The following is a 27,276-nucleotide window of genomic DNA, read 5'->3' on the forward strand; positions in this document are numbered from 1 at the left end:
AGAACTTTGTACAATTTGCATTTACTTTGCTCATAGCACCATTTGAAATGTCTTATCTATACACCACCACATGTCTGTGGATCTGGGAGAGAGGAAGGTTTTTACTTGCTGCATGATATTTTCCATGATATAGCAGGACATGCTGATGAATGGGATTCATTAGAGACTGGGTACTCTCTGCATGGAGTCTTTATGTTTTGGCCATGTTTGTATGACTTTCCCCTAGGTGCTCCAGTTCACCCCATATTCCAGAAACGCACAAGCAGGTTAATTGGTTCCTGATGAAAATGACCCAAGTATGTGTTTGAGTGTGTTACTGTGAAGCCGGGAAAGGAAAATATAATGGGAAATTCCCCAGGGCAAAGACTGATGTGATTAAATAAAATTATCTGTAAAATGCTGCTTTTTTGGTGCTATGCAATAATATATATGTTAATTATCAATAACTAATATAAACATAGTAATTGTGCAATTAATTTTGCCCATAATATTGTTAACCGTCTTAAACTGTAAGCATCAGTTTGTCAATTCCAGTCTATATTTCTAAAATACCTGAAACTGCTGGATGCTGTATCATGCATATTTCATTACACGCATCAGCAGTTTATTTAGTGCTCTGCTGTATATTTTCTATTGCTAGTAATTGCTAGTAAATTTCTTGAAAGAAGAAGCAGCTTTATTAGATTCTCATTTTACTGAAATGAAGGCTCTGTGTTATTACACAGAGGTTGATTTTCAGAAGGCATGCTGTTCTGCCAAAGTCTTCTTTTATAAATACAGTAATTGTCTGTGCTTAATGTGTGAAGGCTCAGTGTGTGTCAACTGGAATTATCTAGAACAAAATACAATTTGTATCATGAACGTGTGAACACTTTTTAAAGGGCAGAATATTAAGTAAGCAGGCAGGAACCTGTTTGTAATGATCATAAAAGTCACTGTAAAGATAATGGAAGTGATGGTAAATATAGTATATTTATCAATATGTCTTCTTGCAAGACCTTGGGGGTCATTTATAGTCTTGGACTGGGGTGTTCAGGAACAACAGGGCTGTTACCTGAAGGGCCCACCGCCTCACTACGTACTTTGTGCTTCTGGCCCTCTCTAAAACGATTGCAGGGGGCCCACTGATCCCAGACAGGCAGTAGACTGTGTCTGCGGGGGCGATGAGGCCCAGGACCCACAGAGGTTTCTTCCATTGATCTGCCAGCCCAGTCCGACCCTGGTTATTTATTGTATCTGCCCCTTAGACCCCCATTAAGTGTGCCCCTTAGTGCTCAACTATGGAGCCCTTGTGCCCCCCTCGACACTATACTCTGCACCGGATGTTGCTACTGCATTAAAAAGCGTCTTATTACATTCTAAGTTACAGATTTATTTAGCCAAAGGTGCTCCAGCTGCTAATATACCTTACACATACTGTTAGTATTATTATATAAATACAAGATTGGATTAATATGCAAAATTGACCTGTATATTTTTATGTATAAGCAACATACGTCTTTCTAGAACTGATGAACTGTAAATTGTGATGACATTTAATAATGAAGAACAATTAATAATGAGCAAACAATCACTGATTTATAAATCTATTCATTCTCCATTCTGCATTGATAAATAACTTTAGCTTAATTGAATTTTAATTTAATTGATAGCTGAATTTTATTGAGCGCTGTAACTGACACAAGACATTATTCATGCCTAATCATGTATAGCAAGTCTCGCACACATTAATTATTGCTTGTAGCCTGTTAATCTAATGCATGGAAGAAATGCTCTGTTTCCCCAGACTCATCCCCACATGGGAATCAATTATTAATTATTAAAGGTGAAGTTAATCTTAGTTAAGAATATTGTTTATACCAAGGGGCACATTTACTAAGACACGAATTCGAATCCGAATTGGAAAAATCCGATTGGAAAACGGACATTTTGCGACTTTTTCGTATTTGTTGCGATTTTTTCGGCGCCTTTACGACTTTTTCGGAAATTGTTGCGACTTTTTCATTACCAATACGAATTGCGCGACAAAACGCAAGTTTTTCGTAGCCATTATGATGCGCTCGTATCTTGTCGCGACTTTTTCGTATTGAGCGCTTGTAAGCGGCGGCCGAAACTTTCAGACTTAGCATGATTTTGGAAGCCTCCCATAGGACTCAATGGCACCCTGCAGCTCCAACCCGGCCCAAGTAAAGTCACCATACTGAAGCTTGAATGAATCCGAATCTTTCATACTCGGCACGAAGGCTACGAAAAAGTCGCGACAAAATACGAGCGCATCGTAACGGCTACGAAAAACTCGCGTTTTTTCGCGCAAATCGTATTGGTAACGAAAAAGTCGCGACAATTTCCGAAAAAGTCGTAAAGGCGGCGAAAAAATCGCAAAATACCGATCATTACGAAAAAAACGCAATCGGACGCATTCGGCCGGATCGTGAGTAAGTAAATGGGCCCCCAAGTATATAGTAAATTGTAAGTCGCAAATTCTGCATAGACTGCATTATTTATATAGAATCTTTCATAGGGTTTGCTCTATATACATTAAATTAAATATCATTCATAGACTCCAAACAAACAGTGCCTTATTAAAGAAGCAGTTTGTTTTTTCAAAACTTCATTTTCAAATTGTACCTGCAAATAATGTATCCTTTGCTTCCTACAATTGATACATTAGTTGCTGGAGGAGCTATGAAAAAATGTAAGGAGGTAGACCTTGAGGCTGCTTTAGCAAGTTGCTATATAGCATTGAAATGCCAGAATTGTTTCTTATAAGTAATACATTAGCCCACAATGTCATGCATATACTTATTACAGTTGCCCATGCACATGATGAGTGATGCTATACACCAATATTGTTCTTATGTGTTTTTCTTTTACCATGTCATGCCCTCATGGGGCAATTTGTAAGTTTAATTTTAAATCAATAACAATTATATAAAAAATAGAGGTAAAATGAAGAACTCACTATTTCTAGTTTACTATTAGAAAATGGTAAATTTTGAACCAGTGACCTATTCATTTATGACCATTTGGTTAGCTTCAGAAAGCTTACATTAATCACATCAAATAGCAGTGATACTGGAAAAAAGTTTTTACCTATTCAGAATTATCTATTTAATTTCCAAGAACTAGATTACTTTATGAGAGTGTAGTTGAACTATAACAAATTAATAGGAAAAAGACGACAAAAGTACCTCTGCAGATCACTTCAATTTATTTATTTTTAATTTTCCAAACAAAATGGTATACTAATACTATAATGCAGCCCCCCCCACAATTTCATTAAAGTGACAAGTGCTGTAATTAAAGTTGTCTTTATATCAAACATATGAAAGAAAACTTCAAATTTCCAGGCCTTGGAAAATGGGGTGAAATCAGGGAAATGCATTATATATTGATGAGATAACAAAAATGGTGTAAAATGAGGGAAAAGTTAAAAAAAAGGTAAATCAGGGTATTTAAAATTGAGTTCTCACTGTATTTATTTATTACTGTATTGCTCTCCATCTGTGCAACTAAATATGCAGTGCTTTGTTTTTAAATGAGAAGTAAAGGTAAAAACTAAGTAAGCTTTATGAGAAAGGTCTATGTAAATACAGTCATAAGCACTCACAGAAACTCTGCACTGAGTCCTCTATCAAAAGAAACACAGGATTTCTTGTCTCCTTTTATGTAAACATGTTCTTTGGTATCTTCGGTCTTCTCTCTTCTCTCCTTTAGGGCTCCTTCATGTTTGGGGCACAAGTCTGCTGCAGCTCTCTTCTCTCTCCCTCTTCCCCTCGCTCTTTTTGCTCCCCCTCCCATAAGAATTCATAAGAATTCACTCCCCCTCCCATAAGAATGTTTGATCTGAGTTACCAACGGCTAGAGCTACAGCACTGAAGCTACTGAGACCAAGCTAAAATGGCAGCTGCTTTCTTAAACAAAGGGAGGGGGTTTCTAGGGCGAACACAGCAAATGGCACCATCCAAAAATATTTCAGAAATATTGTGTCAACAGAATTGCCTCTTTGCTACCCCAATGGCACTGGGATTATTGAAAAAAATGGTGCATTGTGGGAAAAAACATGGCAATTATGCTTGAAACTGCACTTTAATGTAAACGTAAATGAGCCCCTATCACTTTAATAGGTCAGTGTAATCTTTCACACATGAAAATATTGTTTTCCAAGCCCTAAACTCTATTGGTTAAGATAAAGCCACTATACACACAAAACCTGTGTATCTGCATAAATGATAAACACTTGTTAGTTTCCCAGTGCATGGCAAGAGCTTGGCAATATGTTTATTGGCCTATTACAAAGGTTTTTTCATTTGCGGAGCCACAGGAATTCTCAAGCTCTTGTTCCATTTTCATCCTTGAAAGTGTTTTAAACTGTTTCCCAGAAGGGCAGCATTTACTAAAGCCAATCAGTTTTTACTACATTTCTGATGCCATGTTTCTTCTTTTTTATTTTTGCTTTCGCAAAAAGTGAACAAACACAGTAAGTATTTAAACATTTCCTGTTACTTCCTGTAATTACTATTATGAATACATATTTATAAAATACAAATTATTATTCATCCTAATTTATACAGGACCAACATGTTGTGTAGCATAGAGCTATGATGAGCAGTCTGCAAGCAGTCAGAAATTATCTATATTGCTTATTACAGAGGTAAAATCCTTAACCCTTTCTAGCGGCTAGCTGCAGAGATTCCACTGATCCACACTCCATTTAGATGAATGGAAAAAAGGCAAATTGCTCAGTAATATGGTTGCAGAAAAAAAAGGTTAAACACAGCAGCTTTTTTACTTTCCGAATGTTTGGGAAATCTTCTATGTAATGCAATCACGATATTTGACTGTGGTATAAATGATTTGTTTTCATCTTGTTGTAGGGCTCATTTACTAAGGTGCACTAAGGTTTTGATCACTGCACTTGTGTTGTTCTCCATGGGTACCTCTGTTTCCAGGAACATACAGGGCTTTGAATTACATGTAATAAACTAACCTACTGTGTGTGTATGGTAAGGACTAGTGATGCAGGAAACAGACACACATCATCTGCTGAAAAATTAGCAAAAGGGGTGAAATTTCAGGCATTGTGTGCCTAAATGAGTGTTTTTTCTCACATAAAAGCATTGTAGTCATAGTAATATTTTTACATGAAGACATTCTCATAACACTGTTGGCTATTTATGGAGCAAAAAACTGCATTTTTTCTGGGGAAACAAAAACATTGTTTTTTTTCTCTTGCATTTTATTTGCAGTGAAGCAAACTGCATGGTGAAGAGAAGAACAATTGCCAGCAGTTTGCCTTTAAAATATATTTAAAAAAGAAATAAAAAAATGAGGCATTAGTACCACACTTTGGCCGAAATCAGGCAAAGAAATCTGCCCATCCCTACTAAGGATGTTAGGTTGAAAGCTCCACTGTAGCAGCAGCTGATGATAGTTTACCATCTATCCCTGCCCCAGTGGAGCTTACAAATTGAGGTCACTACAATGCACAAACACAGTATGGTCAATTTCATTCATTAATCTGCCTGTGTGTTTCCCAAAGGAAACCCCTGCAAGCACAGGGAGAACACACAAACCTCTTGCAGATACTGTCATGGTTGAACACACGACCCCAGAGCTACAAGCAGAAATACTAACCACTGTACCACCAGGGTGACCAGAAAATGTTATTTATCAACCATACAGTATGTGAACAAAGCTATTAAAGTTCATAAGGGAAGGCAATACATTATACATCTGGTGCTCAAGTGTTAAAATAAATCTGTATTGATTTTGTGTTGGCTGTAACATGTTAATGAATGGTTCTCCTACACAGGCAGCCTCTGTAATTTCGATGTGTCTAGTTCCATATCATATACATGTGGGATGGGTAAATACGTGCATAGCATCTATTTTGAACTTTTAGGCACATAAGCAAATGCTTCACTGTTTATTGTGGGTTCCTGGAACAGGGTAACTCCTTCCAATTTTGTTACATAATCCCATATATATATATATATATATATATATATATATATATATATATATATATATATATATAGTATACAGGGAGGAGCACACCCTATACAAGTCCAAAAATATAATAGAAAGAGTGCCGCACACATAGGGACTTGATACAAAAGAAAAAGTGGTTTTATTGAAAAAATTCCAACGTTTCGAGCACAATCTGTGCTCTTCCTCTATTATATATATATATATATATATATATACAAAATGCAAAATAAATATAAATATATATATATATATATATACAGACACAGAAAATCAGGCACTCACGTCTCATAAATGGGTCACAGATGCCTGGGTGCAGAATGTCAGAAGCATAGACATTATGAAAAAATATCCCGCACTCACAGGACTTATGAATACGAAAAACTTTTATTGGCAAATGACTAACGTTTCGGCTGACACAGCAGCCTTTCTCAAAGTGAGTGTGCAGTAAACAAATCCCCCAATTAAACCTAATTAGACCAATTAGACCAGTATGACATCATACACTGGGAGTGTACTACAATACATGATCCAATAAACAGAGAACACCAAGTTCAAGTCAGGTATGTGCGGCAGCTTAGACCCCCGTAACTCTCTCGGTATGTGCTGCTGCCTTTATTCCGGCCCCTATGAACCCCAATAGTTCTTGCCCCCGTGCAATAATATCCTATGGACGAAAAGTGTGTGAGTTACAGTTCAGTACATGTTGGTACTAGCGCTTCTTTTCACTTTTACTTTTTTCCTGCACTGGGTATCTTATCTAACATATTTACACTCACTTCACTTTTACATGACAAGGGGACTCCTCAATTGACCCTTCGCCTTGAGGCACCCCACTGAACCCCCTTCTTACATATCTCAATGAAACACCAGGAGACAGAGGTGGAGAAAATGGCCACAGCATTTATTCACATTTTATCAAATAAATAGGACCTTGCCAGCCTAACCCAAGGCAATATTCTAAAGCCATAATTCCATAAGAGGTCGCTACTATGCTCTGCCGTTCCTCGCTGAAGACTTGAATGAGTATTAGACTGCCTCTACCTACAGAGAGGATGGCCCCAAACTCTGCTACCAGCAGGAGCTGCATTACCAACCATGAGAGAAGTTCAGCAGCCCTGCTGCCGGTCCTGGATCTGCAGTGTCTCGATGATAGGAAATCCAAGCAGGCTGTCACCTAGCACAAGCAGTAGTAGCGTCTGTATCTATCAATCCACCGTGCAGTCACAGGAGAGAACCTCCTTTCTCCCTCTGCTAAAATGACCTGTGCAGTACTCTGGCAAGGTCCTACCGCCACAGCGAGCTCAACTGAAAACCTTCAGTTGGGCTCGTCCCCACTATACCTTTATAATTATTGCTTATTAGATAATAAAACATGGAAAATGTATAATATAGTTATAAAATACACAAAAACATGTTCTGTGTAACAAACATACTGTACCCCAGGATGGAATAAAACTGGGCATTAGCCTGATAAAATGTTTTTTAACATTATATGTATGCAGGCATTAGCCTGGTAAAATATTCTTAACATTATATACGTGCAAAAAACATAAATAGATTCCTTTATTGAAATACAGCTAAAATAATCGGTGACCATGTGTACTGACAGCAAATCCAGCCACCTTCCTGTGGCTGTATATCGGGTGGGCAAGTTAAAGCAAGGCAGACCTACCACTAGGTTACCTGCCATGCCAAACCAAACAGTTCAGTGCTAGAGGACTGGATGGGTACCAAAAAACCAAAACAACAAGAATATTTAATAAAAACCAAAGCAACTAGCATATTACATTGGATGGTAGCATTATCTTGCAACAAATTACCATTTACTCTGCCTGTGTGGTAAATTAGGATGCTTAAACAGACTTTTTGATTCCAATTTGATTCCATCCTGGATACTAAACTTACCGTTCTTTTACTGATAATGGAGTGGAAGTCAACCTGCCCATCTGGTCTGAAGGGCCTAAGCTGAACATGCCCAGCTCGGAGGGTAGAGTCACTCAACCACCTTGTTATGTTGCTTCCTTAGCAGCCCATCCACTCCGTAGGGACTTCCCTCTAGCCTCAGGTGCCTAGCTCAGATGGCACAGCATAGAGGGTAAGCGCAACCATTTTGCAATGCTGCCTCCATAGCAGCCCATCCACACTGTAGAGACTTCCCTCCAGCCGCAGGTGCCTAGCTCAGATGGCACAGCATAGAGGAAAAAGTCAACCACTTTGCATGCTGCTTCCTTAGCAGCCCATCCACTTTGTAGATACCTCCTTCGAGATGCACATGGCCAGTTTCGGAGGGGCAAGCAAAGAGGGTAAGGTCAACCTTCCTCCAGCCGCACAAGCCCAGTTCAGAGAGCCAAGCAAAGAGGGTAGGTCAACCTCCCTCCAGCCGCAGGTGCCTAGTTTAGAGGGTCAAGCAAAGAGGGTAAGGTCAACATTCCTCCAGCCGCACATACCCAGTTCAGAGGGCCAAGCAAAGAGGGTAGGTCAACCTCCCTCCAGCCGCAGGTGCCTAGTTTAGAGGGTCAAGCAAAGAGGGTAAGGTCAACATTCCTCCAGCCACACATACCCAGTTCAGAGGGCCAAGCATAGATGGTAAGGTCAACCTCCCTCCAGCCGCAGGTGCTTAGTTCAGAGGGCCAAGCAAAGAGTGTAAGGTCAGCCTCCCTCCAGCCACACATGCCCAGTTCAGAGGGCCAAGCATAAAGGGTAAGGTCAACCTCCCTCCAGCCGCAGGTGCCTGGTTTTGATGGCCCAGCATAGTCAATCAACCACTTTGCCATGCTGCTTCCCAAGCAGTCCATTAACTCTGTAGAGATCTCCTTCCAGCTGCAGGTGCCTAGCTCAGAAGGCCACGTATAGAGGGTAATGTCAACCAGCTGCTTTGCCATGCTGCTTCCTTAGTAGTCCATCCACTCTGTACACAAAACTCCCCAGCTCAGAGGGTAAGCTTACCTGACCTTTCTGACGTGCTGCTATCACCGTAGCCATTAAGGAAATGTTGTGGCCACCCACCTTGGGGTTAGACCACCACACTGCGGCCACCCACCTTGGGGTTAGACCACCACACTGCGGCCACCCACCTTGGGGTTAGACCACCACACTGCGGCCACCCACCTTGGGGTTAGACCATCACACTGCGGCCACCCACCTTGGGGTTAGACCACCACACTGCGGCCACCCACCTTGGGGTTAGACCACCACACTGCGGCCACCCACCTTGGGGTTAGACCACCACACTGCGGCCACCCACCTTGGGGTTAGACCACCACACTGCGGCCACCCACCTTGGGGTTAGACCACCACACTGCGGCCACCCACCTTGGGGTTAGACCACCACACTGCGGCCACCCACCTTGGGGTTAGACCACCACACTGCGGCCACCCACCTTGGGGTTAGACCACCACACTGCAGACACCCACTTCGGGGTCAGAGCAACATACAACACTTTTCGTGAGATTAAACATGCTCCTGCTAAAATCATTAGTGTTGGACTTTGATATTATGGCCACTGTAGTGACAAGTAGCCACAGAAAGAATTATTGTAACTGATAGCCTTGCCATGACTGGGATGGGGGCTATTCGTTTCTCGATTGCTTGCACCTATAGACCTTGTTCGCCCCCCCCCCCCCCATGTAATCCAAGCTTTCTAAGTAAACTAAGAAGTAAAAATCTATCTAGGCATTCAATACCCAGACAAGCACTAACCTTAAGTCTAAAAGCATTCATGCGAATTTTGTGATAACTTTAACAAGTTATAAGCTATGCATTAGCTTTACTTTCGATGCAGTCTCTGGATGTGTTAGCCGCCATACTATGTTACCTTATTCTATTAAGGGTAACATTGCCAATATTGCCAAACAGTACGCTTCATAATTAAATTAGCAGTATAACAGACTTACATTATAGCACTAAGAAGGTTCGAAAGGTGTAATCAAATGGGGGCTGCTACACCTTTACAAAATGTTATAAGCTGCTTTTTTGCCTATACAACCAAAAACGGAGCTCTATAGAAGTGAAGGCTAACATTGCACAGGCACTATATGATATAGTCCAGGGAGTGCTAAATAATAACCTTAATGTATATAAATATATTACCTCTACCCCCTGGCACACAAAGGAAAGCTGTAGTGAGCAGGTCTTGTATTATATAATCTCTGGGGCTGCCAAAATTCATTATATATGCACAAATATGGTAAAACTGCATTTTACCCCAGGTCGTTTACAAACTGAGTGCTGTGAAACTGAAAGCAACATTTTGCAGGGGTTTAATGATATTTTTACTGGTGCTGCTGATTGCAACCCAAGTATATATACATACTGTAGAACTGTATCTGCCCCAGGGGCACCAAGGAAGTAAAGCATAGTGAACCAGCCTTGTATGATTAAAAAAGGGGGTTGATAAATTACATTCATATCTGCAAATATGGCAAAACTCTATCTGCCCCGGATATATATAAATTAGGCTCTGTGGGACCTACCGGGTGCTGTTGCTATGTGATATATTACACACACACACACACACACACACACGTATGTATATATATATATATATGTATTTATATATATATATTCATACATAAATACCGTAAACTACGTTACATCTGTTCCAAGCTACAATAAGCAGGCTCTGTATTGCATCATTTCCTATTGGTACATCCAAACCTACTAGGCATACTAACAGGATTTTACTGTATGTAGGTTCCATCCACAGTGGCAACACTGCCCCCTGAACACCTGGAAAAATCAAGGAAAAGCTACTTTTTCCCCAAATAGCATATGAGCCAAGCAAACTGCTGTTAAAGTTGAAGCTACTGTGTGCAGACTCCCCATGATACCCTCACAGGGGCTACTGTACTGTAATCCCTCTATCTACCTATATATAAACACAGTAAAGCTACTTCTGCCTAAGGCACACCAAACAAATGAAAAGGAGTCTATAGTCTCTATAGGATATAACAGGGGCAGCAGGAATGATGTCCCAATACATATATAGCTAGCGTAGAAGCTCTGCACGGACAAATCATACAGAGATTAATTTAGGGACTTAATAAACCCAGTAAAATTTGAGGTCAGAAGCGGGCTGCTTGATCAACTACATCTATGGATATACTATATCATAGGTAGGCAAAATAAAGCAAAGGCCAGGCCAGTTACTGTATTTAGGCTTTGCACCTATTCCTGACTGAGTCTCACAGCTCTCTCTGTATACTCCAACTGTAACTCTCTCTGTATACTCCAACTATAACTCTCTCTGTATACTCCAACTATAACTCTCTCTGTATACTCCAACTATAACTCTCTCTGTATACTCCAACTATAACTCTCTCTGTATACTCCAACTATAACTCTCTCTGTATACTCTAGTTACAGCTCTCTATATACTGGAATGAGTTGCAGTAGCAGCAGCTCAGTGTCACAGCCTGGATTCCTATACAATACAGAGGATACTTTTTGGGCCTAGGCTGATTACCATGCTGCCTGAGTGGCTACAGTGAGATTAATTGCTCTAAAACAGTTAATATACAGCAAAGGACTACAAGCAGCCTGCCCAAATAGTTCTACCCCCAAAGCCAGCAGTATAGTGAGGGGTTAGTGTGTATATACTGCAGCTAATAACATTATATTACAGAGAGAGCTCTGCCTCATGTTTCTACCTGCTCAGAAGATAAGGAAGTGAGTGCTTTTCTGACATCACATCCCTCTCTTTCTCCGCCTCTCCCCAGGCCAGCCTTCTCCTGCCTTCTCCTGCCTTAACTCTTTCCTTCTCACCTAGTCACAGTTGCACCTGGTTCTGCCAATCTCTAAACATAAACCAGTGTAATCTGGCTGCTGGTTATTCGGATCCCTTGTCATGCAGCCCCTACGCTTATATCTCCAGGGCTTTCCTTTCTCTATTTTTTATTTGCAATTAGTTTCTTTTTCATTTCCACTTGGTGTTCTCTGTTTATTGGATCATGTATTGTAGTACACTCCCAGTGTATGATGTCATACTGGTCTAATTGGTCTAATTAGGTTTAATTGGGGGATTTGTTTACTGCACACTCACTTTGAGAAAGGCTGCTGTGTCAGCCGAAACGTTAGTCATTTGCCAATAAAAGTTTTTCGTATTCATAAGTCCTGTGAGTGTGGGATATTTTTTCATAATATATATATATATATATATATAATAAACAAAAATATGAATCGCATCGCTCAGGACTTATAACAAAATTGTAGTTTATTAAGTGTAGAAACAGAGAACTGACGTTTCGGCCACAATTGCAGCCAAGGCTGCAATTGTGGCCGAAACGTCAGTTCTCTGTTTCTACACTTAATAAACTACAATTTTGTTATAAGTCCTGAGCGATGCGATTCATATTTTTGTTTATTATCTACGCTGAAGAGGACTGCACCCAGGCACCTGAGATTTCATTATATCGTGAGTGCTGTTTATCGGGAACTCTTATGCTTATATATATATATATATATATATATATATACAGTGTATATATATATTTATATATATATATAAAAGGGCATTCTTATATGCACTGATACTCCATTGCTTTGCACCGTGGCAGCCATTGGGAGGTACAAGGGTACCTATAAATATAGGGGCCCTGAAAACCAAAATGTTGTTCCAAATGGCCCAATATACCCCAAATGGTATACTGGTATTGGGTCCCAAATAACAAACAGTGTTTCTGGTGGCAGATACACATACTATAGTAAACTAAAAGTAGTTTTAATACGTCTTCCTACTCAGAGCTCTATATTTGTCCATAGCATTTATTTTGTGCTCTTTCTTCAGTTGTTGAGCCATAGCTATAAATCATTTTCAAAATTTAGGCTTTGGCTACCAAGACGACTTCTAGTTTTTTATATTTCTAACACAATGAGGATACAGTGATTGAAGTCAAGTTGTGTTTGGCTGTATAAAAGATAAGTAGTGTTTGTGTATGAAAATGAATTCATATGAAAGCAGACATTCCGGTATTCTGAGGCACAAAAAAGTCAGAAGAATCTAGTACCATGCCAATATTTTACCCCACCCAGTTTAATATGTCTCACCCACAAACAATTGAAACAATATACTGGTACACATTTAGCGTAGCACTCTTTTTTAATGCATCCTTTCACTGTGGGACATCATAAAATACACCACATAGACCACATAATCTACATGTGACAAGCAATTTTTCAATAAAATTCTCTATTTTTGTGTCCTTCCATTCAATTCGCTGTCTGATTTTCTCCAGTTCCACCTATCCCCTATGCATATTTATAATCTCTGCTACTTTTCTCTATTCTCTTCCTTCTTCTTTCCATTCCTCATTCTGTAGTATTCTGTCCCCTTGAACATGCTTGCTTTTCAGTTTCTCTGTTTTCTTTTCTTCTGTACTTCCCTTCCTTTAAACAAAGGTCCAGGGCCGGATGGGATTCATCCCAGGGTATTAAATGAGCTGAGCGCTGTGATTGCCAAACCTCTTCACTTAATTTTTCAGGATTCATTGAGGTCTGGCATGGTGCCAAGAGACTGGCGGATTGCTAATGTGGTGCCGTTATTTAAAAAGGGATCCCGTTCTCAGCCTGAAAACTATAGGCCTGTTAGTCTGACATCAGTAGTAGGAAAACTTTTGGAAGGGGTAATAAGGGATAGGGTACTTGAATACATTGCAGTTCACAATACTATTAGTTTGTGCCAGCATGGTTTTATGCGTAACAGATCTTGCCAGACTAATTTAGTTGCCTTTTATGAGGAGGTGAGTAGGAACCTTGATGCTGGAATGGCAGTTGATGTCATCTACTTGGACTTTGCTAAAGCGTTTGATACAGTACCTCACAGAAGGTTAATGATCAAATTAAGGAATATTGGCCTAGAACATAATATTTGTAATTGGATAGAGAACTGGCTGAAGGATAGAGTACAAAGAGTGGTTGTAAATGGAACATTTTCTAATTGGACCAGTGTGGTTAGTGGAGTACCGCAGGGGTCAGTCCTTGGGCCTTTGCTGTTTAACTTGTTTATTAATGACCTGGAGGTGGGCATAGACAGTATTGTTTCTATTTTTGCTGATGACACTAAATTGTGCAAAACTATAAGTTCCATGCAGGATGCTGCCGCTTTGCAGAGCGATTTGACAAAATTAGATAACTGGGCAGCAAACTGGAAAATGAGGTTCAATGTTGATAAGTGCAAAGTTATGCACTTTGGTAGAAATAATATAAACGCAAACTATCTACTGAATGGTAGTGTGTTGGGGGTTTCCTTAATGGAGAAGGATCTAGGGGTTTTTGTTGATAACAAGTTGTCTAATTCCAGGCAGTGTCATTCTGTGGCTACTAAAGCAAATAAAGTGCTGTCTTGTATAAAAAAGGGCATTGACTCAAGGGATGAGAACATAATTTTGCCCCTTTATAGGTCCCTGGTAAGGCCTCACCTTGAGTATGCAGTGCAGTTTTGGGCTCCAGTCCTTAAGAAGGATATTAATGAGCTGGAGAGAGTGCAGAGACGTGCAACTAAACTGGTTAAGGGGATGGAAGATTTAAACTATGAGGTTAGACTGTCGAGGTTGGGGTTGTTTTCTCTGGAAAAGAGGCGCTTGCGAGGGGACATGATTACTCTGTACAAGTACATTAGAGGGGATTATAGGCAGTTGGGGGATGTTCTTTTTTCCCATAAAAACAATCAACGCACCAGAGGTCACCCCTTTAGATTAGAGGAACGGAGCTTCCATTTGAAGCAGCGTAGGTGGTTTTTCACGGTGAGGGCAGTGAGGTTATGGAATGCCCTTCCTAGTGATGTGGTAATGGCAGATTCTGTTAATGCCTTTAAGAGGGGCCTGGATGAGTTCTTGATCAATCAGAATATCCAAGGCTATTGTGATACTAATATCTACAGTTAGTACTAGTGGTTGTATTTATAGTTTATGTATGTGAGTATAGATTGGTAGGTGTGGGTTAGGTGTGCTGGGTTTACTTGGATGGGTTGAACTTGATGGACACAGGTCTTTTTTCAACCCTATGTAACTATATGTAACTATGTAACTATGTAACTTAAGTGTGAAATTCATTTTCCCTGTTCTATTTCCTATTATCCTTTTCTTTCCACCCCTTTACCCAGCATACTTATCTCCTTTGAACCTCCCCCATGGGCCATTATTTTCCAGTGCCTACTCCCCACATGCTATTCTCATCCAATCCCCTATTTCCATGTGCCATTCTTTTCTCCTTCCCTGCCATACTGTCTCCATTTACCTCTCTCCTGGGGTGCCATTGTCTTCTCATTCTCCATGTGCCTTTTTACCACTTTCCTCCCCACCTCTGTCTTCATTTCCTTGTGTAATTTCTTACATCCCCATTCTCAATCTCCTTTCCTTTTTTAACCTTCCTGTCTACGACTTCACAATAAACATATTAGTTCAGATGCTTGTGTCTTGCACAACCACTAAAGGAAACATCCTAAAGCTGGTGAAGGGGTATGCATTGACATAGTCTTTACAATATTCAGAACATTCTGAAGACTGTAATATCCTCATAAAAAGAAAATTTTCTGTGTCTAAAATTAAGAATTTGTATAAGGCTGTGAGCCAACAGTCAGTGGGTTAATATAAAATGAAGGGGATTTTTACAATGAGAAGCCACTCTGCACACTCAGTGCTACCTTCTGATTTGGATTTGCTATATACTCACTTTCTGTACCTAACTAAAATAATTTTCTGGGGAGCAGTAAATGAGTATCAAATCCACTTCAGCTTACTGACAGGATCTGATTTAAAGTGACAGGGTTCCTTGCAAATCTGTGTAGAAATGAAGTGGTTTATTCCCTTCGGCTGTTAATACAACTGAAAAATGCAAGTGGGCCCGATTCACTAAAGTCCGAAATAAGGAGTGCTATTTATAGCATGCGTTAAAAATCTTATCAATTCTTATTTTTCGCTCGATTCACTAAAAGGACACTTGTCATAATTAAGAAGCAATGTTCTTGGCGTTATTTATCTTACGATGACATATTTTAATGAAAAAAACTATGCGATAAGCGTTATTGACCTTTAGTGAATCGGCCCCTATAACGCTTATCGCATAGTTTTTTTCATTAAAATATGTCATCGTAAGATAAATAACGCCAAGAACATCGCTTCTTAATTATGACAAGTGTCCTTTTAGTGAATCGAGCGAAAAATAAGAAGTGATAAGATTTTTTTTTTTTTTTGTAACTTATATTTTTATTGTTTTTTCTTTTCTTTTGCAAACAAACACATTTATATGAACATAGGAGAGAGTAGAAATATAAAGAAAAGGGGAAGAGAGAGGGAGAGGGATATAGTAGCTTCATAAGTGCATCAAGAGTTATATATGCAATTCTCAGTTCTTGGCTCTACTGGAGAAAGTTGGGTTGGGGTGGGGTGGTGCCAGTCGCTGTCCCTGTTGGGGCGGTTATGTGCCCTTGTCCTCTCTGTGTGAGTGATCGAAGCTTCCAGGCGGACCAAACCTTTAAGTATGCTGGAGTCGTGTTGCGGAGGTAGGCGATTCTGGATTCAAAGTTCCTGTTGCTTTCGATTCGCTGATAGAGCTCTTCCCATGTTGGGAGGGTTGGTGTTTTCCACTTAGATGCGATGGATATGCGAACTGCAGTTAGTATGTGGTTGGCAAGTTTTTGTTGTGGTTTGGTAAGGCCAGTCAGGGGCCTGCCCAATAGAAAGGTGGTTATGGTTTTTGGGATTGTTTGGTGCATGAGGGATGACAGAAGATCTTGGACCTTATCCCAGAGAGGTTGCAGAAGGGGGCAGAACCAAAATATATGCGGGACGTCTCCGGGGGCTTCTCCACATCTCCAGCATGTCTGTGGATGTTCCGGATATATTTTGTTCAGTCTCGTTGGGGTGAGGTACCAGAACATCAATATTTTATACAAGTTCTCTTTTTGTTTAGTACATGTTACACTTGTCTTAGCATTCCCCCAGATGAGATCCCAATCCTCCATTGTAATTTCTGACCCTATCGCTTTCTCCCATTTCAGCATATAGGGGTGCTTATAACCTTGTTCAAGAAATGGGTCACTAATCAGAGCGTGTATTCTGGATATTAGACCTTTTTGAGGAAGACCTCTATGGGCTAGGGATTCAAATTGGGTATGTGAGTTACTTTGAGAGTACCTTATGAATGGTTCTAAGAAGTGCCTTAGCTGGAAATACACGTACCAGTGGAGTCGGAGGTTTGGAATTTTTTGCTGGAGGGTTTCAAGGGGTAGGATAGACGTTGATGTAGGGTTGAGCAGGTCTCTGACCACAAATAGGGAGATTCTCTCCCTGGGTCGGGTGGGTAAAGCTGTAGCCAGGGGCAGGAACATCGGGTTACCTAGGACTGCAGTCAGGGGAGAGTACGGAGAGCTAAGCTTATACTTTAGTTTAGCCTTCTTCCATACTTTGAGTGTGAGTGCAGTCGCTTTCAGCATATTGACCCTTGGTAGTGTACATGTTTGGCTAGGCCAGAACCACGCATTGGGGTGATATGGGTTAAATTGTTCATTTTCTATTTTCACCCATGGCATTTCAGGAGACCAGCAGGACCAGGCTAGGATTTGTCGGATATGGGATGCCTCATAGTATTTATAAAGGGTTGGAAGCCCCAAGCCCCCTTGATTGTTTGATGTGTTGAGTACCTTTTTGCTGGTCCTGTGGTGTTTATACCCCCACACAAAGTTATTGAAGGCAGTATGTATTTCTTTGAAATATTTTAATGGGATTTCTACCGGTAGCGTTTCGAAAAGGTACAGGAATTTGGGAAGTATATTCATTTTTATGGAGGCTATTTTGCCAAACCAGGATATACCTTGTGTGTCCCATTTATGGAGACTTGCCCTAGTCGCGTTAGCTAGTGGAATGAAGTTTTCGGTGTATAGATCGTCATATTTGGGGGTGATTTTAGTTCCCAGGTATGTAATATGGTCCGTTTTCCATCTATATTTGTATTTAGTTCGGAGGGATTGGGCTGCTGAGTCCGGTACGTGTATGGTCAGTGCCTCTGTCTTTGTGACATTTACCTTATAGCCTGATAGTGTACCATATTGTTCTAGTAGGTTATGAAGTGCCGCTAGAGAGGTATGTGGGGAGGTAATGGTCAGGATTACGTCGTCCGCATATAATGCGATCTTAAATACTTCTGTTCCTATGGTGACCCCCTTGATTTGTGGATCGTTCCTTATGTTAGCGGCTAGTGGCTCTATGCCTAGCGCATAGAGGAGGGGGGAGAGGGGGCATCCCTGTCTGGTTCCATTAGATATCTTTATGGGGGTATTGGTTTTTCCAGGTAGTTTCAGGTAGGTGCTAGGTGCCGTGTAGAGGGCCTTAAGTGCTGTTAAGTACGGGCCGTGCAGCTTCAAGTGTTGTAGCAAGGTGAACATATAGGGCCAGTCTAGTCGGTCAAAGGCCTTTTCTGCGTCTAAACTCAGTATGACGGCTGGGTGTCTTTGGCGCTGTAATATTTCTACTGTATTTATTAGCCGTCTTGTGTTGTCACCTGCCTGACGCCCTTGTATAAAGCCGACTTGATCGGGGTTGATTAGTCTTGGGAGTAGTGGGGCCAGTCTGTTTGCTAGTATTTTGGAAAAAATTTTTAGGTCTGAATTTAAAAGGGCTATTGGCCTATAATTGGCACAGAGTGTGTGGTCTTTGCCTTCCTTTGGGATAAGAGACAGGTATGATGTGAGGTCTGAAGGGGGTATGGGTTCTCCCTGCAGGTATTGGTTGTAGAGTTTAGCTAAATACGGGGATAGGATGTGTTGATATAGTTTATAATACTGATATGGGAACCCGTCTGGGCCTGGCGTTTTGCCATTTGGAAGTCGTTTAATAGTGGCTGTAATTTCTTCTAGTGTTATCTCTTGGTTTAGTAGTTCTAAGTCTCTTTCCTGAAATTTAGGCAGGTTAGCTGTTCTGAAGAAGTTCTCTAGGTCAATTGAGGATGGAGTACCATCCTTTTTGATATTATATAATTCTGTATAATAGTTGTAAAATTGTTCTGCAATTAAGTCTGGGTTGTAAACTGGTTGGCCTGAGTTGTTTTTGACTACTTTTATTGTGGCCGCTAGTTTTTGGTCTTTTAGCTTTCTGGCTAATATCGTATGTTGCTTGTCACCATGTTCGTAAAATTTTTGCCTAGTCCAGACTAATGCTTTTTCGACTTCCTTTAGTTGTAAGTTTTTTAGTTCTGCTTGGAGAGAGACCATCTCTTTGAGCAGGATGTCTGAGTTATTTTGGTTGTATTGGGTTTCTAGTGTTTTTAGTTGGTTCAGTAGTGTATGTAGTTGCTGTTTCTGTGCTTTCTTTTTCCCTGACGTTATCGCAATGAGGGTGCCCCTTATAGTAGCCTTGTGGGCTTCCCAGAGGGTGGGAAGAGATGTTACTGTGCCTTCATTTAGTGTGAAGTATTCTTTTATAGCCTGCTCTATTGCTTTGTATGAGTCTTGTTCATGTAGGAGGGTCTCATTTAATCTCCAATGCGGTGTCCTTTTTGGACAGCTCGTTAGATTAAGTGTCAATTGTATTGGGGCATGATCAGACCATGTTATTTGTGCAATCTCTGCTGAATACTGTATTCTGAGGCAGGGCTGGGACACTAAGAAGTAATCTAGGCGTGTGTGTATCTTGTGTACCGTGGAATAAAAGGTGTACTGTTTGGCCTTTGGGTGATCTATACGCCAGATATCATATAAAGAGGCCTTATTAAATAGGTGTCGCGCCTCTCGGGAGGTCGTATGGGCACTGGTGTCTGGGGAGGGATGCGATCTATCTTCGAGCTGTGATAGGGGGGTGTTAAAATCCCCCCCTATTATTACATAGGGTGCGGAGTGGGTGTCTACTTTGTTAAGGACTTTTTTGATAAATTTAATTTGCCCTTTATTTGGGGCATATATATTTGCTATAAGTAAAGGTTGGTCAGCTAGGGTGCCTTCTATTATGAGGTAGTGACCTTTAGGGTCGCTGATTTCCTTTGTTACTTGTAGTGGGCAGTCTTTATGTATGACTATGGCGACCCCTGCCTTTTTTGTGTCAGAAGATGCATAATAACCTGTGGGGTAATACTTAGGGGCTGATTTACTTACCCACGAACGGGTCGAATGGAGTCCGATTGCGTTTTTTTCGTAATGATCGGTAAGTTGCGCATTTTTCGCGTAAGTTTTAACGCTACGCAAAATGCGCAACTTTTTACGCAATTTTCGTAATGGATACGAAAAACTCGCGTTTTTACGCAAAAATCGTATTGGATCCGAAAAATTCGTAAAGAATCCGAAAAAAATCGCAAAACATACGAAAAAGTCGCAAAATATTCGTTTTCAAGTCGGAACTTTTCCAATTCGGGTCGGATTCGTGGGTTAGTAAATCAGCCCCTTAGAGTACAATTTGCCTGGGGAAAGCTTGGAGAAGTGGGTCTCCTGCAGTAGCGCGATATCTGCTTTTAAATTCCTGAGTTCTTTGATAGCGAGGTATCGTTTTGTAATTGAGTTCAAGCATTTACAATTTAGAGATATAAAGTTTACCATATTTATGGAAATGATTTGCGCTCTGCAGGGGGCCCACCTCAGCCGGGGTGAGGCAACCAAAGTTAAGACATATTATGGCATAATTTAACCAGTAGATATGACATTGTAAATATAACATTTGTAAAGAGAGAGGTAGAAAGTAGGGAAATACATAGAAAAACAACTTGTAAATAACCATATTGAAATCAAACTGTGCAATGTATGCCTTGAGTTCGGCAAATTTCAGCGTAGAATAGTATAAGTTCAATGGTAATTGAACTAAGTGGGAGGCTTCCAGCTCTCCAGTGGGGGGTGTAGAGTGCACCATAAAAGCAGGGGTACAGACTATGATAGAAATCAAACCAGCAGCGAGGAAGTTGTTGGCTCATGTTCTCGCAGGTTTGCGTGGGTGTTTCAGAGAAGGCGATCCATGCTTTATGTGTGCTTGGACTTGAGGCCAAGACCAACGGAGTAGGTTTCCGTGGATATCTCAGGTGATTTGGGCTGAAGATCCGAGTGGTGCCGTTGGGCTGGGGGTTAGCCTTTGGGGTGGATGGGTCTCAGGTACCTTGTGCCATTGTGGGCTCATCCTTCCTTTAGATGGGGGTTGCTTAAGTGGGCTGTTCTGCTTTGAGCTTGTGAGGCCGAGCGCTTGTAGTAGTTGCTGGCGTCTTTCCAGGCTATGTAAGGTGTAGCTTTGGCCGCGGTGCTGCACTATAAGTCTGAAAGGATAGCCCCATCGGTAAGGGATGTTGTTGTCCCTGAGTAGCTGTGTAAGCGGTCTAAACTCTCTCCTCTTAGCTAAGGTGGTCGGAGAGAGGTCTGCAAATATTTGGAGTTTGTGGTTTAGGTATTCCAGTGTGGATTTTGTTCTGGCATTTGCCAGTACAGCTTCCTTCTGTATATAGTAATGGAAGCAAACCACGATGTCCCTGGGGGGTTTAGTCGGGGGTGGTCTCGGGCCCAGTGAGCGGTGGGCTCTGTCAAATTCCCATTTGTCTGGTGGGCAGTCTGGGCAAATTTTAGTAAACAATCCCTTTAAGTATTGCGGGATTTCCGCTGCCTCTAAGATTTTGCCTTCGGGACCTATTTTTGAGGTCCTCGCAGACATTTTTAAGTTGGGAAATTTCTTCCCTAAGCGCCATGCTTTCATCCTCTAAGTTAGCATGCCTTTGTATTACTTCGTCAGTGAGGTATTCTAGCTTGTCAGTGCGATCCCCCAGCTCTCTAATTTCTTTATGTATGTCTTTGATTGCTGAGGCGACAGCGTCAGAAACAGCTTTAGAGAGTGTGGCTGTTAGGCCTTCCTTGAGCAAAGAGAGCTGATGGGCCAGTGTCTGTGCTGTTACTGGGGAACTATCAGGCGTGTTTGGGCTCATATAGAGTGTGCCCCCTTCGAGTGACTGACCTGTTCCAGGTTGTACTGCTGGGTCGTCCTCGCTGTATAAAGAGGCTGGGGAATGCGGTGAAGGTTGCAGTTCTGGAAGCGTTTCAAGAGTCACGCTATCGCCGCCATCTTGGCTGTCTGCACGCTTCTTTCCCGGAGTCTTATGCAGGTACGGGGACATTGTGGTCCGCTGCTCGTTAGGCTTCCGTTTGCCCATCATTCGGCTGCTGGTGCCTTCTGTCGCAGTTAACCTCCCAATCCAATGGAATATAGGTGCTGATGCTTATGTTTGGGGGTTTTTTACTGTCCTGCTAGACGGAGCTCTCAAGCGTTGCGTGCTCACACCATCGCAGCTGGCCACGCCCCCCAGAAGTGATAAGATTTTTAATGCATGCTATAAATAGCACTCCTTATTTCGGACTTTAGTGAATCGGGCCCAAAGTCTTATAACGGAAAATCCCTAATTTAACAAACACGTTTTAAGTTTGACAGATTTGTTTTTTTTCAATGTAATAATTAGTTTCTTGTACTTGATTCAAACTGTGCAAGCATAAATCCATTTTACTAATCAATCCTATTAGGAATTTTTTCAACATTTATGTGTTTTCAGTAGAGCCAAGGCAACTGCTCTATTGTGTAATTATGTACTCAATGTATTCCTACAGTCATGGTACAAAGGGGCTCAATTGCAGTAGTGATGCCCTTAGGTGAACTGGGAGCTTAACTAGTGTTAAGGTATAGTTCTTTTTATTACAGAAAGAGTAGTGTTAAGGCACAGTGGTCCTCATTACAGAAAGGGCCCTTAATTGGAAAACCCTAAGTTACAGGAATTCCGGGGTGAAACGTTTGTCTGCTGTCTTGACAGGTTTTATGGATTCCACAAAAATCACATGTATGGATATAAAGTAGAAAGATTCACGTAGATTTAATGACAACTCAATACCACAATCCTTTACTGAGTAATTAGTTGGCCAGCCCACTATACTGCAAACAGATTTAACCATATTTTATCAAAATATATTATATCAGAAACCACCAGTATGAAATCTAAGTTTTGGACTTTCAGTAGTCAGGATCCATGTTTGAGGCCTGTAAAATATAGTGGACCATCAATGAATTACAGGAACAATAACATTAAAAGCCACTAGATCGTGTGCAGGTTCTTAAGGGAGGTTATGTATTTTGCAGTCTAATGGGTTCTATTAAAAGTTCACTGTTCAAAAGCATTACGTCTCAGGACAAATTCTTACTTTAATAAGACATTAGTTTCAACATTTATTTGACTTTTTCCAATTTCACAATAAAGAAATGGGCAATTTCCTGTAGCCAGTTAGGAAAAGATATTTCAGAAATTGTTATCAAGATACAAATCAATGTTTTATTGGTACTGAATCTTCTGCGTACAGTGAAAGGGGTCAAAAGAAGAGACACGGCTGTCTAATAAAAAAAAAAAAAACAATCTGTAGCATTCAGCTTTTGTGTTTCATGAAGATCCTTCTCTCTCTAACAGCATCCCTTTAACATTACCCATATAAGAGCAGTAAGAAGTGGTGGAAGATTTGCCTGACGTACTATTAGCCTTAGGATAATGCTTCATGGAGAAATTAGTTGCCCGTGATAATTCTCTGCTACCCCGGGCGACTAATCTCTCCAAAATGCCTTCAACAAAGTCAATTGTTGGTGGAAAGGCATACGCATCACTTCCATTTCCGAGGTCAGGTACAGTTGCGTGCAGGAGAAAACTTTATGCCACTTTGGTAAAATGAAGCAACGCATATGCCTTTTCACTGGCAATTCACTTTGTTGCCAGTGCCTACCCAGAACAAATCTGCTATTTATAGCAAGAACTGATACCAGTTTAGCTTGAAGTTCTAAGAACTGCAATATAGTTCTGTGTGCTCCAGCAGTAAATTCTGAGGTTCTGTTTAATTATCAAGCTTTGCTATGTCTGTAGGCTGTAGATAAGATATTGAATTTATTGTACTGGCCAGAACTGATTCATGAGCTTGTCCACAGAGTGAACCACTTTGAAATGTGATTCCTATTGTCTACTTAGCTTGCTTCAATTCAGTTCAACACAACAATGTCACTACATAATCAAATACATGATACATTTGGTGCAAACTGGTGTAGAGATCAGTTATTTGAAAAAATGACATCTTTATGAATGTACATGAATCATACCATTTAGACATGGTACATAAAGATTTACTCAAAGTTAATGTGAGCAAGGCACCAGGGCCAGATGGAATACACCCTCGGGTACTGAGAGAGCTAGGGTCAGTTTACAGGGGCCCTTGTTTCTGATATTCTCAGACTTACCTTCATCTGGTATGGTACCTATGGATTGGAGAAAAGCTGATGTCTGTATTTGGTCCACTTTTATCAATGGTTGCACAAAACTATGTAGCCCAGTCAATTCTATCCAGGGTGTGGCATCCTTGCAGCAGGATCTTGATCAACTGGCAATCTGGGCGGCTAAGTGGCAGATGAGATTTAATGTGGATAAATGTAAGGTCATGCACCTGGGATGTAAAAATATGCAGCCACTTATACCCTTAATGGGACTGCACTAGGCAAATCCATAATGGAGAAGGACCTTGGAGTCCTTGTAGTCCATGCGCTTGCATTACACACCTGGCCCCTCCAAAGATCTTTTGCAAGGGGGGGTTTTATTATGTGCCCAGTCTGTGCCCCCACACCTATTTGGTGCAGATTGCAAATGTTGACATTAAATTGTTCATGTTTATTTCTGTAATGTTATGTAAGGTTGTAGCTCACAAAGCTGCAATCTTATAATTCATTACAATCATGTAGAAGATAATTATGAGCTGAAATTAGGTACAATTATGGAGACAGCAACCAAATGTGTTCATATGAGTGAAACTAATGCTATACACTCGATTTTTTCAAACTCTTATGGCAGTAAGGCAAATATATTACAGAGAAAGAATTCTATTTTTCTACTTAAAGGAGAAGGAAAGGCCAGTAAAGAGTTAATCTCAAGCTGCAGGCATACCTTCAGTTGTCTCAATAGTGCCCTTAAAGGGGACCTGTCACCTTAAGAAATAATTCTAAATTGATTTCTATTGAGTTTGGGAAGCAAAATAAACTTCACTTACACCATATAAATTATTTTAATCTTATTTTCTTCAGCCTTGGAATTCACAATTGCAGCAAGCAGGCAGGGGCCATTTTGTTATCAAAGCAGGCATTGCATCCTGCCAAAATCTTGTTTCTGTGCCAGTATGGGGGGAGTTGATACCCATGCCCATGCCCTGGTTACAAAATTACATGGTTAGGGGGGAGGGGGAATGTGAGGAGTGCAGCAACATCTAAGAAGTTCTGAATTGAAAGTGAAAGTAACTCTCTGCCCCACCCCTATGCCTAAGGCATAGAGGCGGGGCAGGCAATATATGATTGACAGCTGGGGTTTTTAAGTGCTTTTATAATGGGTATGGATGTGGTAATAAAAAAATGATTTTGGGTTTCTTGTTTAATTTGAAAAGGGCTTTTATTATACAGCTTTTTATGTCTGGGTGACAGGTCCACTTTAAGTCTCCCCATATTTCTCCTGTTCAGACGATCAGAAGCCAAACAGGAAGAAAAAACGCTGAGCTGTGTAAAGAACGTTCCCATAATGCCTCACTCCTGCACAGACACCCAGACCAAGTGAACATGCTCAGTTAGTTAGACTATGAGTCAGCTTCCTGCTGATTGGCTCAGATCCACATTCCTAAAGTGGGGGAGTGAGTTCTTAGAATTCTTGAGGGAGAGGGGGAGCAGGAGAAAGCAGAGAGCATAAAGCTGCACTTCTCTGGCACAGGAATTACAGACACAAGAAATATTTTTTCAGAGAAGTGTTTCTGTTAATTTTTTTGAAAAAAACTTGATTGCAGACCCCTCCACAAACAAATTGTACTGAAAAAAAAAATACCAATATTGATTGGTGTATAATTAGCAAATTTGAAGTTGATATTCACTTTTTATATTTGTTTCCCTATCCTGATTGTTTCCAGAGTTGTTACATTTTATCTCCTAACACACTTTCTTTACATTCTGACTTTTACACCAGTGATAGTTGCTACCAAAATATCTAGCAACCAGGCTGCTATTAAATTCCAAATTAACAACTGTTGAACCAAAAGTGACCAAAACAATGAAAATTTGTCTCCATTGAATCTACATAGTATTAAAAGTTACTATCCTTGAACCACTGCCTTACCTAGAATGTGTATTTACTGCTGCGATTTCCCTCTTACTTTTTATAGAGGGAACGTTATTATAATGTAAAGGGACCTTTAAATCTACTATCTTCTCAATTAAACCACTTTTTAGTTTTACTATTTTGTTTGGGAAGAGAGGGGTTAGCCAGAGAAGCATAGCCTTTAAGTTTTAGTATGATGTAGTGGGTGCTATTCTGAGACAATTTTCACTCAGTCTTCATTTTTTACTAATTGTGTGTTTTTTTATTTTACTGTTCAGCTACTCTCCAGTTTGGAATTTCAGCAGTTTTATGGTTGCTAGGGCTCAAATTACCTTAGCAACCAGGGGATAGTTTAAGCAACAGATTGACAAAGTTATAGGAGAAGACCTGAATAGAAAAATGTGTAATAAAAAGTAACAATAACAAGAGCAATAGTTTTTTTGGTAGCTGGAGTCCGTGACCCCCAGATGGTAAGAGTCAGAAGAAGAATGTAAATAATTTAAAAACTTGGAAACACAAGAAGAAAATATTTGTTAGTATAGGGCGGGCATGCAAATTTCATTTTACCATAGTTTTGCCTACTGTAAATGTCTATTTCCATGAGGAAATGTGTACTTACGTTGGTTTTACTTTGCTTTTATAGCCATTTAAATGAATATAATCACAGGATTCTGTAGACTGGATGGCAGCAGCAGGCCGATTATTGTGCATTGTTGAACTGAATGTGTCTGGGGATAGATTAAAAGGACCTGGACAGAAGTAATGCCTTGTTACACACAATCACTTGATTTCTCTTTTCAAACGTCAACAGCTATTTTCATGCTGGCAGATCTTATGTAAGGACTGGAAATAATAGATGCTCTGGGCAAAGTTATGATGCAGGTCAGCCTGAAAAATGTTGCATTCCCTTTGTTCCATTATAAATAAAAAAGACTTGCAATGTGACTTCTCTTAACTATGAGTGGATTCTGTTTTTTCTGTCTGGTGGGGTGAGGGTATCTGAGACACTGCAATATAATCTTTAGAATATCGGAGAAAAAGTCATTGCATTTGAATGTAATACAGTCATTTGTAACCATGTCTTTTTAGTTTTGGGCAGGTTTTATAACTAAAGGATTAGATTTCATAAAATAAAATATTTTAAAAGCTCCTGTAGAGTTGGTTTATTTACAGTATGTAGCAAAGGCAACTAA

The 27,276-nt window shown here is 40.5% G+C and overlaps 1 protein-coding gene across 4 annotated transcripts in view; it reads left to right on the forward strand.

Annotated features, from left to right (window-relative positions):
- rph3a (rabphilin 3A) overlaps nucleotides 1-27,276 on the forward strand; it is a 117,082-nt gene that overhangs the window by 34,182 nt on the left and 55,624 nt on the right. For 2 of the 4 annotated variants that reach the window (XM_031892750.1, XM_031892756.1), the window contains exon 3: nucleotides 4,469-4,480. The exons of the other annotated variants lie outside the window; for them this stretch is intronic. In XM_031892750.1, the coding sequence (XP_031748610.1) occupies nucleotides 4,469-4,480 (12 nt within the window). The remainder of the gene's footprint in view (nucleotides 1-4,468; nucleotides 4,481-27,276) is intronic. 4 annotated transcript variants of the gene reach the window in all.

The sequence above is a fragment of the Xenopus tropicalis genome, chromosome 1 (genome assembly GCF_000004195.4).
Source record: "Xenopus tropicalis strain Nigerian chromosome 1, UCB_Xtro_10.0, whole genome shotgun sequence".
Taxonomy (NCBI): Eukaryota; Metazoa; Chordata; class Amphibia; order Anura; family Pipidae; genus Xenopus; species Xenopus tropicalis.